The sequence below is a fragment of the Leucopleurus acutus genome, assembly GCF_964270905.1.
Source record: "Leucopleurus acutus genome assembly, chromosome: 3".
In the NCBI taxonomy this organism is placed as follows: Eukaryota; Metazoa; Chordata; class Mammalia; order Artiodactyla; family Delphinidae; genus Leucopleurus; species Leucopleurus acutus.
In genome coordinates this window covers 109,401,265-109,416,518 of record NC_139145.1, presented here as the reverse complement: position 1 = coordinate 109,416,518, position 15,254 = coordinate 109,401,265, and the positions used below count along the sequence as shown (strand labels likewise).

The 15,254-nt window shown below is 41.1% G+C and overlaps 1 protein-coding gene across 2 annotated transcripts in view; it reads right to left on the bottom strand.

The window, feature by feature from the left end:
• Positions 1-15,254, bottom strand: part of EDIL3 (EGF like repeats and discoidin domains 3) — a gene marked incomplete at both ends in the record, with an annotated part of 421,166 nt that overhangs the window by 218,624 nt on the left and 187,288 nt on the right. For both annotated transcript variants that reach the window (XM_082836360.1, XM_082836361.1), the window contains one exon: positions 2,394-2,522. In XM_082836360.1, the coding sequence (XP_082692486.1) occupies positions 2,394-2,522 (129 nt within the window). The remainder of the gene's footprint in view (positions 1-2,393; positions 2,523-15,254) is intronic.

The window sequence follows — 15,254 nt, the reverse complement described above, 5'->3', positions numbered from 1 at the left end:
ATTTAGCATATTCCAAAAGATATTTAATTCACATTGTCATATAGAACTAAATTAGTAAGCCCTGCTATAACTGGATGTCTGAAGAATTTTTTTCAATTCTTTTCCCAAATGAAATGTTCATATTATATTGGTCCATCTCTGATTTTCACTATAGTTTTTATTAGCAAAAAGATAATAAATATTTTGCCTATGATGCATTGTTATGTAACTGAATGCAGAAGTTGCTACCTTAACCTATGAGATGACTAGTTATAGCTACTGAAAGCCTTGTGAAGTTTTTCTCAAACTTCGATATGTGTGGGAGTCAACTGGGGATCATTTTTAAAAACAGATTCTGATTTAATTGGTTTGAGGTGGCACCTGGTAATCTGCATTTCCAACAAGCTTCCAGGAAATGCTGATGCAGGACTACACTTTGAATAGCAAGGTTCTAGAGTATATCTAGGCTATAAGATAATTACCACTGTGAAACGCAAACCCAAATCCCTAGCAGTTCTTGCAAGGGACTAAACAGCTGCTTTTTTTGCTTCTCCCACCTGGAAAAGCTCTCAGGGCTTCCAGCACTTCTAAATTTTCTTTCCCAATATATAATCCTTTACAATTTTATCTGTAAAGAGGAAGACCTGATAACCTTTGTACAGTAAGCAAGCTACCCATTTAGTCATAATACTCTCCTAGCTTGTATGAGCCAGAGATCATTTATTTCTAGTTCAATTCCTCTATTTATATGTCTTCAAGCACAGAAAGGTCAAGTGACTGGCTCAGGGTCACTTATCCAATAACTTAGAGGTCAGGTCTCAAATCCAGGTCTCTGATTCCAAATCCAATCCCTTTCCCTTATTCTCTGCTGCTTCTAATAGTGATGCACTTCAGAGAAGAGGGACCAGTTTGTTTAGACCACAAAATCCCAGTTCTAAATTGAATCCCGCAGCCTCCAGCTTCCCATAAACCTTAAACATAGGTTTAAGGTCTTAATAGAACATGAGTCTTGAAGGAGGAATAGGATATTGATCAGAGGGAGGGGAAGAGGGGAATGGCGAATGTCCTAGCGTGAGTAGTGAATATATGAGCCACGAATACTAGAGTGATGATTAAGACCATGATGTTAAGAATGAGTAAGGCAAAATTGGATATGTCAGACAGAGCCAGATTTCCAATCATCAGCAAAAAATGCAGAGTGCATCCTGGCTCTGAGACTTTGAGAATATTGTGTACTTTTCTGGAGACCTTCAATGGTCAGGAATTTGTGGAATTTCTGTAGAAGCCTGTTATAATACACATAATATAGCCTACTGTAGTACCTACACTGCTTGTAACTGTCTCTAAGGGCTCAGATCACCAACAAGGGACTGAGAAGCTCCTGATTTTTGTCAGGCTGAGTCCAAAGTCCCCACAGCTGATTCTTCCTCATTGTAGCATCACTGCTCAGCCTTCACACATGAATATCTCAAAACATCTCTGGAAAGACAGAGATGGGAGCCCAGAATCTTGGCTGCCTTGACACTTACCTAATCACCTGAAGAGAATATTACTAACTTATTGGCAAAGCTTTGTGACATAGTGTCAGAGCAGCATCCGGAGGAAGACAGTCTGGCAACCCCACTTGAGCCCCCCCAATCAAGGGTTGCTTGCATAGAGCACACACACTTACAGAGGAATCCCCTCTTGAAATGAGAATAGAATTTTCATAATGGGATGCTGTCCCATGTTTAGTGGCAAGGACTGTACCCAAGGTCATATCATCCTAACTTTTTCTTTTTTCCTGTGCTGCAGGGCTCTAGGGTGGAGGGTGTAAGAGTATACAAAGGCAGACTTTTACTGTTAGAAATCCTTAGAAGGACAGTAATGTTGAGCCATACTTCTAAGAAAAAATCATCACAAGTGGACATATTTTGTTTAACTTCAGGTTAAATAAGAACAAGCATAAAAGAGAGATATGCAGATAGCACACTTGTTGAACTTACAAAGATTTTCACACTAAAACTGCTGACATGTGAGAAGGAGGAAACTGGCTTATAGATAGGGCAGAGTGGGCAGTTTTCTTTTCTGGGTATCATCTCTGAACTGAATCAACAGAATAACGTCTAGGAAGCTTGAAGAATGCAGCGTTAGGACAAATGTGAAAGAAAGAGACACATATCAGTTCAATATAAAAGCAGCATTTTGCTAGTGTGGCTGAACAACGATGAAAAGGGCCAACATGCCTGGGAGGATAGAAACAGTCTAGGAGTCAGTGGGGAATGTGGTGTATTCAGTGGGAGAGATGTAGCATTAGCCAACGGCCAGGGTTCTTTGCTGCTCAAAGATTCTATCATTCTATTACAAACAAGAATAATGACTTGTATATTTTGCAATCAATGATAGTAAAAGCACAATGACTGTGGATGACTTACTGTGCTGACAGTGAATCCCATTAAATCCTCGGGGACATTTACAGACATAGCCTATGAATGTATCCCCTCGGTATGCTTCACTTATTTCACAGGTTCCTCCATTATGGCATGGATTAGGAGTGCAGGGACCTGAAAGATAGAAAAAGAATATTGCTGCATGATGCATATGCTCTAAAGTAGACATTGGGTCAGCATTTTGCAATTAATAATTTTATAGAGGAAAGTGTTCTGGATATTAGTGCCATAGGAAATGTAGTAGTTGGGGGAGTTCTAGAGATCAATGGCATGGGTTTGAATCCTGGTTTCATCACTTTCTAGCCATGTGGTCTTGGACGATTTATTTAACCTCTCCGTACCTCAGTCTCATCTTATGTTGAATGCAATACTAATACAATCTACCACAAAGGGGGATGATAGAGATGAAAACAATTCATACAGGGCTTCCCTGGTGGCGCAGTGGTTGAGAGTCCGCCTGCCAATGCAGGGGACACGGGTTCGAGCCCTGGTCTGGGAAGATCCCACTTGCCGCGGACCAACTGGGCCCGTGAACCACAACGACTGAGCCTGCGTGTCTGGAGCCCGTGCTCTGCAACAAGAGAGGCCGTGATAGTGAGAGGCCCGCGCACCGCGATGAAGAGTGGCCCCCGCTCGCCGCAACTAGAGAAAGCCTTCACACAGAAACGAAGACCCAGCACAGCCAAAAATAAATAAATAAGGGGGACGAGGGGAAGATGGCGGAAGACTAAGACGCGGAGATCACCTTCCTCCCCACAGATACACCAGAAATACATCTACACGTGGAACAACTCCTACAGAACACCTACTGAAGGCTGGCAGAAGACCTCAGACTTCCCAAAAGGCAAGAAACCCCCCACGTACCTGGGTAGGGCAAAAGAAAAAAGAATAAACAGAGACAAAAGAATAGGGACAGGACCTGCACCAATGGGAGGGAGCTGTGAAGGAGGAAATGTTTCCACACACTAGGAAGCCGCTTGGCGGGTGGAGACTGCGGGAGGCGGGGAACTTCGGAGCCGCGGAGGAGAGCACAGCAACAGGGGTGCGGAGGGCAAAGCGGGGAGATTCCCGCACAGAGGAACGGTGCCGACCGGCACTCACCAGCCTGAGAGGCTTGTCTGCTCCCCCGCCGGGGAGGGCGGGGCTGGCAGCTGAGGCTCGGGTTTCGGGCGGAGGCAGGGAGAGGACTGGGGTTGGCGGGGTGAACACAGCCTGAAGGGGATAGAGCACCACGGCTAGCCGGGAGGGAGTCCGGGAAAAGTCTGGACCTGCCGAAGAGGCAAGAGACTTTTTATTCCCTCTTTGTTTCCTGGTGCGCGCGGAGAGGGGATTAAGAGCTCTGCTTAAAGGAGCTCCAGAGACGGGCGCGAGTCGCGGCTAAAAGCGCGGACCCCAGAGACGGGCAAGAGACGCTAAGGCTGCTGCTGCTGCTGCCGCTGACAAGAAGCCTGTGTGCGAGCACAGGTCACTATCCACACCTCCTTTCCGGGGAGCCTGTGCAGCCCGCCACTGCCGGGTTCCCGGGATCCAGGAACAACTTACCCGGGAGAACGCGAGGCGTGCCTCAGGCTGATGCAACGTCATGCCGGCTTCTGCCGCCGCAGGCCCGCCCCTCACTCCGTGCCCCTCCCTTCCCCCCCACTGCCGCCGCAGGCCCGCCCCTCACTCCGTGCCCCTCCCCCCTCCCAGGCCTGAGTAATCCAGAGTCCCTGAATCAGCGGCTCCTTTAACCCCGTCCTGTCTGGGCAAAACACAGACGCCCTCAAGCGACCTACACGCAGAGGCGGGGCCAAATCCAAAGCTGAGCACCTGGGAGCTGTGAGAACAAAGAAGAGAAAGGGAAATCTCTCCCAGCAGCCTCAGAAGCAGCGGATTAAAGCTCCACAATCAACTTGATGTACCCTGCATCTGTGGAATACATGAATAGACAATGAATCATCCCAAATTAAGGAAGTCGACTTTGGGAGCAAGATTTACGATTTTTTCCCCTTTTCCTCTTTTTGTGAGTCTGTATGTGTATGCTTCTGTGTGAGATTTTGTCTGTATAGCTTTGCTTCCACCATTTGTCCTAAGGTTCTATCCGTCCATTTTTTTAAATTTCTTTTCTTAATAATTATTTTTATTTTAATAACTTTATTATATTTTACTCTATTTTATTTTACTTTATCTTCCTTCTTTCTTTTTTCCTTCCTTCCTTCCTTCCTTCCTCCCTCCCACTGTCCCTCCCTCCCTCCCTCCTTCCTTTCTTTCCCTCTTTCCTTCTTTTCTTCTTTCTTTCTTCCTTCCTTCCTTCCTGCCTTCCTTTCTTTCTTTCTTCCTACTTCTACTAATTCTTTCTCTCTACTTTTTCTCCCTTTTATTCTGAGCCGTGTGGAGGAAAGGCTCTTGGTGCTGCAGCCAGGAGTCAGTGCTGTGCCTCTGAGGTGGGAGAGCCAACTTAAGGACACTGGTCAACAAAAGACCTCCCAGCTCCACATAATATCAAACGGCGAAAATCTCCCAGAGATCTCCATCTCAACGCCAGCACCCAACTTCACTCAACGACCAGCAAGCTACAGTGCTGGACACCCTATGCCAAACAACTAGCAAAACAGGAACACAACACCACCCATTAGCAGAGAGGTTGTCCAAAATCATAATACGTCCACAGACACCCCAAAACACACCACCAGACATGTACCTGCCCACCAAAAAGACAAGATGCAGCCTCATCCACCAGAACACAGGCACTAGTCCCCTCCACCAGGAAGCCTACACAACCCACTGAACCAACATTAGCCACTGGGGACAGACACCAAACACAATGGGAACCATGAACCTGCAGCCTGCAAAAAGGAGACCCCAAACACTGTAAGATAAGCAAAATGAGAAGACAGAAAAACACACCACAGATGAAGGAGCAAGATAAAAACCCACCAGACCTAACAAATGAGAGGAAATAGGCAGTCTACCTGAAAAAGAATTCAGAATAATGATAGTAAAGATGATCCAAAATCTTGGAAACAGAAGAGAGAAAATGCAAGAAACATTTAACAAGGACCTAGAAGAACTAAAGATGAAACAAACCACGATGAACAACACAATAAATGAAATGAAAAATACTCTAGGGGGATCAATAGCAGAATAACTAAGGCAGAAGAATGCATAAGTGACCTGGAAGATAAAATAGTGGAAATAACTACTGCAGAGCACAATAAAGAAAAAAGAATGAAAAGAACTGAGGACAGTCTCAGAGACCTCTGGGACAACATTAAACACACCAACATTCGAATTATAGGGGTTCCAGAAGAAGAAGAGAAAAAGAAAGGAACTGAGAAAATATTTGAAGAGATTATAGTTGAAAACTTCCCTAATATGGGAAAGGAAATAGTTAATCAAGTCCAGGAAGCACAGAGAGTCCCATACAGGATAAATCCAAGGAAAAATACGCCAAGACACATATTAATCAAACTGTCAAAAATTAAATACAAAAAAGCATATTAAAAGCAGCAAGGGAAAAACAACAAATAAAACACAAGGGAATCCCCATAAGGTTAACAGCTGATCTTTCAGCAGAAACTCTGCAAGCCAGAAGGGAGTGGTAGGACATGTTTACAGTGATGAAGGAGAAAAACCTGCAACCAAGATTACTCTAGCCAGCAAGGATCTCATTCAGATTCGATGGAGAAATTGAAACCTTTACAGACAAGCAAAAGTTGAGAGAGTTCAGCACCACCAAAGCAGCTTTACAACAATGGCTAAAGGAACTTGTCTAGGCAGGAAACACAAGAGAAGGAAAAGACCTACAAAAAAAAACCCAAAACAATTAAGACAATGGTAATAGGAACATACATATCGATAATTACCTTAAATGTAAAGGGATTAAATGCTCCCACCAAAAGACACAGATTGGCTGAATGGATACAAAAACAAGACCCATATATATGCTGTCTACAAGAGACCCACTTCAGACCTAGAGACACATACAGACCGAAAGTAAGGGGATGGAAAAAGAAATTCCATACAAACGGAAACCAAAAGAAAGCTGGAGTAGCAATTCTCATATCAGACAAAATAGACTTTAAAATAAAGACTATTACAAGAGACAAAGAAGGACACTACATAATGATCAAGGGATCGATCCAAGAAGAAGATATAACAATTGTAAATATTTATGCACCCAACATAGGAGCACCTCAATACATAAGGCAAATACAAACAGCCATAAAAGGAGAAATCGACAGTAACACATTCATAGTAGGGGACTTCAACACCCCAGTTTCACCAATGGACAGATCATCCAAAATGAAAATAAATAAGGAAATACAAGCTTTAAATGATACATTAAACAAGATTGACTTATTAATTGATATTTATAGGACATTCCATCCAAAAACAACAGAATACACATTTTTCTCAAGTGCTCATGGAACATTCTCCAGGATAGATCATATCTTGGGTCACAAATCAAGTCTTGCTAAATTTAAGAAAACTGAAATTGTATCAAGTATCTTTTCTGACCACAGCGCTATGAGACTAGATATCAATTACAGTAAAATATCTGTAAAAAATAAAAACACACAGAGGCTAAACAATACACTACTTAATAACGAAGTGATCACTGAAGAAATCAAAGAGGAAATAAAAAAATACCTAGAAACAAATGACAATGGAGACACGACGACCCAAAACCTATGGGATGCATCAAAAGCAGTTCTAAGCGGGAAGTTTATAGCAATACAAGCCCACCTTAAGAAACAGGAAACATCTCGAATAAACAACCTAACCTTGCGCCTCAAGCAATTAGAGAAAGAAGAACAAAAAAAACCTCAAAGTTAGCAGAAGGAAAGAAATCATAAAAATCAGATCAGAAATAAATGAAAAAGAAATGAAGCCAACGATAGCAAAGATCAATAAAACTAAAAGCTGGTTCTTTGAGAAGATAAACAAAATAGATAAACCATTAGCCAGACTCATCAAAAAAAAAGAGGGAGAAAACTCAAATCAATAGAATTAGAAATGAAAAAGGAGAAGTAACAACTGACACTGTAGAAATACAAAAGATCATGAGAGATTACTACGAGCAACTCTATGCCAATAAAATGGACAACCTGGAAGAAATGGACAAATTCTTAGAAATGCACAACTGCTAAGACTGAATCAGGAAGTAATAGAAAATATGAACAGACCAATCACAAGCACAGAAATTGAAACTGTGTTTAAAAATCTTCCAAAAAACAAAAGCCCAGGACCAGATGGCTTCACAGGCAAATTCTATCAAACATTTAGAGAAGAGCTAACACCTATCCTTTTCAAACTCTTCCAAAATATAACAGAGGGAGGAACACTCCCAAATTCATTCTACGAGGCCACCATCACCTTGATACCAAAACCAGACAAGGATGTCACAAAGAAAGAAAACTACAGGCCAATAACACTGATGAACATAGATGCAAAAATCCTCAACAAAATACTAGCAAACAGAATCCAACAGCACATTAAAAGGATCATACACCATGATCAAGTGGGGTTTATTCCAGGAATGCAAGGATTCTTTAATATATGCAAATCAATCAATGTGATAAACCATATTAACAAATTGAAGGAGAAAAACCATATGATCATCTCAATAGATGCGGAGAAAGCTTTTGACAAAATTCAACATTCATTTATGATAAAAATCCTGCAGAAAGTAGGCATAGGGGGAACTTTCCTCAACATAATAAAGGCCATATATGACAAACCCACAGCCAACATCGTCCTCAATGGTGAAAAACTGAAAGCATTTCCACTAAGATCAGGAACAAGACAAGGTTGCCCACCAACACTGCTCTTACTCAACATAGTTTTGGAAGTTTTAGCCACAGCAATCTGAGAAGAAAAGGAAATAAAAGGAATCCAAATCGGAAAAGAAGCAGTAAAGCTGTCACTGTGCAGATGCCATGATACTATATATTGAGAATCCTAAATATGCTACCAGAAAACTACTAGAGCTAATCAATGGATTTGGTAAACTTGCAGGATACAAAGTTAATGCACAGAAATCTCTGGCATTCCTATACACTAATGATGAAAAATCTGAAAGTGAAATCAAGAAAACACTCCCATTTACCACTGCAACAAAAAGAATAAAATATTTAGGAATAAACCTACCTAAGGAGACAGAAGATCTGTATGCAGAAAATTATAAGACACTGATGAAAGAAATTAAAGATGATACAAATAGATGGAGAGATATACGATGTTCTTGGATTGGAAGAAGCAATATTGTGAAAATGACTCTACTACCCAAAGCAATCTACAGATTCAATGCAATCCCTATCAAACTACCCCTGGAATTTTTCACAGAACTAGAACAAAAAAATTCACAATTTGTATGGAAACACAAAGACCCCGAATAGCCAAAGCAATCTTGAGAACGAAAAACGGAGCTGGAGGAATCAGGCTCCCTGACTTCAGACCATACTACAAAGCTACAGTAATCAAGACAGTATGGTACTGGCACAAAAACAGAAAGATAGATCAATGGAACAGGATAGAAAGCCCAGAGATAAACCCACACACATATGGTCACCTTATCTTTGATAAAGGAGGCAGGAATATAGAGTGGAGAAATGACAGCCTCTTCAATAAGTGGTGCTGGGAAAACTGGACAGGTACATGTAGAAGTATGAGATTAGATCACTCCCTAACACCATACCCAAAAATAAGCTCAAAATGGATTAAAGACCTAAATGTAAGGCCAGAAACTATCAGACTCTTAGAGGAAAACCTAGGCAGAACACTCTATGACATAAATCACAGCAAGATCCTTTTTGACCCACCTCCTAGAGAAATGGAAATAAAAACAAAAATAAACAAATGGGACCGAATGAAAATTCAAAGCTTTTGCACAGCAAAGGAAACCATAAACAAGACCAAAAGACAACCCTCAGAATGGGAGAAAATATTTGCAAACGAAGCAACTGACAAAGAATTAATTTCCAAAATTTACAAGCAGCTTATGCAGCTCAATAACAAAAAAACAAACAACCCAATACAAAAATGGGCAGAAGACCTAAATAGACATTTTCCAAAGAAGATATACAGACTGCCAACAAACACATGAAAGAATGCTCAACATCATTAATCATTAGAGAAATGCAAATCAAAACTACAATGAGATATCATCTCACACCAGTCAGAATGGCCATCATCAAAATATCTAGAAATAATAAATGCTGGAGAGGGTGTGGAAAAAAGGGAACACTCCTGCACTGCTGGTGGGAATGTGAATTGATACAGCCACTATGGAGAACAGTATGGAGGTTCCTTAAAAAACTACAAATAGAACTACCATATGACCCAGCAATCCCACTACTGGGCATATACCCTGAGAAAACCATAATTCAAAAAGAGTCATGTACCAAAATGTTCATTGCAGCTCTATTTACAATAGCCCGGAGATGGAAACAACCTAAGTGCCCATCATCGGATGAATGGATAAAGAAGATGTGGTACATATATACAATGGAATATTACTCAGCCATAAAAAGAAACGAAATTGAGCTATTTGTAATGAGGTGGATAGACCTAGAGTCTGTCATACAGAGTGAAGTAAGTCAGAAAGAGAAAGACAAATACCATATGCTAACACATATATATGGAATTTAAGAAAAAAAAAATGTCATGAAGAACCTAGGGGTAAGACAGGAATAAAGACACAGACCTACTAGAGAACGGACTTGAGGATATGGGAAGGGGGAAGGGTAAGCTGTGACAAAGCGAGAGAGAGGCATGGACATATATACACTACCAAACGTAAGGTAGATAGCTAGTGGGAAGCAGCTGCATAGCACAGGGAGATCAGCTCGGTGCTTTGTAACCACCTGGAGGGGTGGGATAGGGAGGGTGGGAGGGAGTGAGACGCAAGAGGGAAGAGATATGGGAACATATATATATGTATAACTGATTCACTTTGTTATAAAGCAGAAACTAACACACCATTGTAAAGCAATTATACCCCAAAAAAGATGTTAAAAAAAAAACCATACATATAAAATACCCAGAACAGACACATATGAAACACTCAGAAAGTATTAGCACTAAGTAAAATATTGTTATTAAGCTCTCTGAATTATAGCATCTCTTCTGCATGTTTAAAAAGTAACAGTGAATGGCAATTTCTAGAGTCACAAACACAGAAGAGCTTTTGTATCCTGCTGGTGAAAGTAGCATAAGCTTGTAAGTGACTATAACCTCATGGGTCAAGGGGAGTGGATAGCTGGTTGCAATAATTTTTTCGACTATCTGTGAGCTTGTGGTGGGGCATACTTCGGGAGAACTACAATTTTTGCCAATGTGTAGGAAGTAGCTCATTGAAAGTTGCAAATAGAGAGAAGAGTTATTTTATTTTAATTTTAATTTTTATTTTTTGTGGTACGCGGGTCTCTCACTGCTGTGGCCTCTCCCGTTGTGGAGCACAGGCTCCGGACGCGCAGGCTCAGCGGCCATGGCTCATGGGCCCAGCCACTACGCGGCATGTGAGATCTTCCCGGACCGGGGCACGAACCCACGTCCCCTGCATCGGCAGGCGGACTCTCAACCACTGCGCCACCAGGGAAGCCCGAGAGTTATTTTTAAGCTTTGAGAAAGTAACTTCACCAGAGTGACTGGTACTGTGAGAGTCCATAGGATTGTGGTGCTTCACCTCCCTTGGAGAGAACCAGCTGCCGGGTGGAGGTGTAGAGCTGGGCCAGTCCTGCCTGACCCTGGGACTCCTCTACTGCACATTCTTTACTCTGGGGTGCCCCTTTGGTATGGCTGAGATTTTTTCAACTGGCATAGCATCCAAGGCTTTTTCTTTGCAATATTCCTTCATTCCTTTTCTCCCTTCAGAGTTGACAGGCTTGTGTCACAGTCTCTGAAGGCTCATCCTACCTACTCTTGCTCTCTCTCCCGTTTGTCCATCACAGTTATCCCCCCCCCCCCAATAAACGTTTTGCACGTCTAATTCTGTCTTATATTGTTAGTTGGCCTCTTGGAAGATGCTAATTGACTCAGGGCAGAATCCAGATTGGAGTTTGTGAAGAAAAGTTGAAGGAAGAAAAAGTTCTCCCTGGGAGATGAAGAAAGGCTAAGCAAAATATATAGTATTCTCTAATTTTGTCCTTTTTTTTTTTTTTAATTGGAGAGACTAGAACACACTTATGTGAAACAAAAATCACTGAAGAGAAAGTTAAGATGTACATACTAGAAAAGGCAAGCGAGAGTAATTAAACCAAGTGTCTGACTCTATATGTAGAGATAAATTCCAGAGTCTGGAGGAAGATTAGTGAAGAAAAGTGAGTGGTTTCAGCAGAGACTAGAGAGTAGGTGAAAGTTTTGGCACAAGAATGGTGATAACCAGAGTCAGCTGGGTGGGGGCAAGGCTATTAAATAAGGGGTCCCCAACCCCTGGGCCATGGACCGGTACCGGTCCGCGGCCTGTTAGGAACCGGGCCGCATAGCAGAAGATGAGCGGCGGGCAAGCGAGCGAAGCTTCATCTGCCACTCCCCATGGCTTCCCATCTCTCCCCATCGATCGCATTACCACCTGAACCATCCACCCTCCCCACCCCTGTCCGTGGAAAAATTGTCTTCCACGAAGCATGTCCCTGGTGCCAAAAAGGTTTGGGGGCTGCTGTATTAAAAGGTCGCAATAGTGAATGGCTACCCAAGTGTGGGTCAAAGCCATTTAACAACTTGATGAGAGAAAAGGAAATTCACCATCATCACAAAGTTGACAACAGAAAACACTCAGAGTTTGGGCAACGCTATCTTGCAAGACTTTATAATTCTATCACCTCCTCCAGTAGCTGTTTGACAGTTTCTTCCAGTTTAAAATTTCATGAAATTCAATGGTTGTAGAATCTAATAAAGATATACGTGAAATAGGCAACAATGTGGCAACTCTGGTGTCTAGATCCTCAATTCTTGGTAGGGCTGACTTTCAAAGAGTGAAAAGAAATCAATGTAGCTGTGATTTTTCTCCAGATATCTTCATACCAATTAAAAATAATACATTTATTCAAGTAGGTGGTTTAGTGCTATGCAGTACTTGTCAATTAGACCAACTAACACCTGTCCTTGAGGTGGTATGTTGTAGATGTTTGAGACAGGAAGAAGGTGTTAACACCAGTGGTCATTTTTCTCCATCACGAAGAGATGCAAACCATGCTACAGAATCCCTCCCTTATTCTCTTCTTTCTCACTTTCTATTTCCTCCCTCCTCTCAAATTAATTAACATTAACGATGCCTGACAACTTACAAATTCCTTTCACATAAATAATCTCATTTATTCCTCCTAGCAACTAGATGACGTAGTTGTCCTTACCATTCTCTTTTACCTTTTTCAAAAACTTAAAGACAGAAAGATTAGATAATATTTCCCAAATGAACATCTACAAGTGATGCATTTAGGTCTCAAGCTAAGAATCTGTGATCCTAAAACCTACATTCTTTACAGAATCAACCAACTGGGGAGGAGTGAAAGAAATAAACGTGACATTAGAGGGTTGACTCATCAGTTCACTCAAAATAAGAAAATACATAACCTAGATTTTTTTATTAACTGATAACTGATAGCCATGCATATAATTGCCAAAAAGATATTAATAATTATAGCCTAAGAATTATATAATTTTAAACAAATAAGGAGCATTGGAGATCACCTAATCCAATCTTTCAATTTTACAGATGAGGAAACAAGCCTAATAAGAATTCAGTGATTTCTCAAAAATAAAAACCAAAAACCTCAACTAATATGAGGAATGTTGAGTTTAAGGAATTCTCTCTAGTAGGAAAAAAGTTATTAAAACCAAAAATGATTAAGCTATTTCTGACCCCTCAAGAGAGTGATATTATTTATATCAGAAAGAAAATAAATATTTTCCATGTTCCCTTCTACTTACAGAGCTGGGTGAGGGAGGGATAAAAAGCAAACAACTGAAATAGTAAGGCCTCTGCCAGTCCTTGGGAGCAGTTAAAGCCGTGATCACGAGGAAAGTGGTCAATGGAAGTCACTTGGAAGAACAAGGAGCAAATATGAGAGCCTGGAATAGATGACTCTGTTTACTCATGCTTCCTGCATCTCTGGAAAAGTAGAACTTGGCTAGAAGCTGAGGATGAGTTAGTGGCTCTGCCGTATAGAGGGAAGAACTTAGGAATGAATGGGGACAACCCAGGAGGGGAGACCCTACAAGCAGAGATGGAAGTAAATTTCAGGGAGCAAGGGGGGTCAAGCAGTATGCTGTGAAGCTGTAATAGGGATGAAAAGTAGCTGGTAAGAAACTGTGATGTCTAAAATTCAGGTTTAAGTCGTTGGCACTGCTGCAATGTGACCTGTCTCTGCTGGACTATTCAGATCTACAGTCAGACCTGTGTGTGGTATTGGGGGAAATCAAGGGGACAGAGCTGTGCTATTCATCTGGCTCATCCTGGCAGAAGGGAAGAAGTGTTGCAGGACACGATGCCTGAGGGACTCAAGAATCCAGTGGATACAGGAACCTGAAGACCGAGCTGACAGAGGTATCTAGTCCTAGACACTTTAGATATTTCCTGAGGGCACAGGCAAAGTCTACCCAGTAATCTTGGTGCAGCCTCTGAGATTCCCCAAAGATACGAGCTAGAGAGTTGGAGCTCATTTTATTTATACCCGCAAAGACATCATGACCTCAGCTGACATCTGGGCTTCAGAAAAAGATTATCTGTTACAAAGGTTGTAGCTGCTGTTATTTTTCCTACTCTAAGAAATTCAGTGATTTTCATTTACAGGGCGAGGATGAGATAAGGCAAATGGGGCAAGGATTTAACCTTTCTAGAGTGCTTTATACGCTAAGCAACATGAAATACATAGTATTCTTTATGATGCTCTGTAAGAACATATCTTTGTTCTACAGGCAAGAAAACAGGTTTGCACAGAGAGGTTAAGTAACATGTGTAACTGCAAAAGCCAAGATTTTCTTTAACACATTCTGCCCGACTACAAACCTAAGCCCTTTCCATTAAGCCACACTTCCTGCCCCGTTGAAGATCTGTAGATTAATATGTTAATCTTGACAGATGCCTACAGAATCAGCATGCACTCACTAAGCACATTCCTATAAATAATACAGGGCTCCAAAGGCTTCCTAAATGGAAATATTTCAGAGTATTTTCAGCAAATGGGTCAGCGTGTTAGATATTAGGAATATAGAAAGGCTCTGCTATGCTAACAGTACTCTACTTCAGCTATGTTTGAAATCAACTGTCAAATGCATTTCCCCCTATTATTTTGCAATAATATATTTGGTATGTGTATACCGTTGCTTATACTGTGAAGATAAGAAGTTGACCCTGCCCAACATACAGATTTTTTTCTTTTTCATCCCTAATAATTATACCATGAAACTGATGTTATATGCCTTGTATACATTCTTTTGGAGAACTCCCGGTAGAGTGTTGAAATGACTGGTTACATGATACTTTTCTCCATTAGACCCTTAATTCTCTGTGGTAGGAGTCATGGTCAGCACACAGAAGGTTTCTGATAAATTTTTAATAAACAACGATATGGGACTAATGAGTGATAACCATTTATATCTTCTGCGGAGACCCCATTAAATCTTACAAGGTTTATAAGCTATAAATATCTTTTGGCATTTCAATTGGTAATTAATTAGGATACTTTCTGTAACTTTTCTACACCTTTTAAGGTTCAAGTCCTTTAAATTTATAATTAGTTTCCAATATTTTTTGTCTCTAATGCAGTTTAAGCTTCTAGAGTATTACATTTGTAATATTATTATAACTGTAAATAACATAACAGATCATTGGAATGTAAACTTTTGCCTAATGATTATACCTGT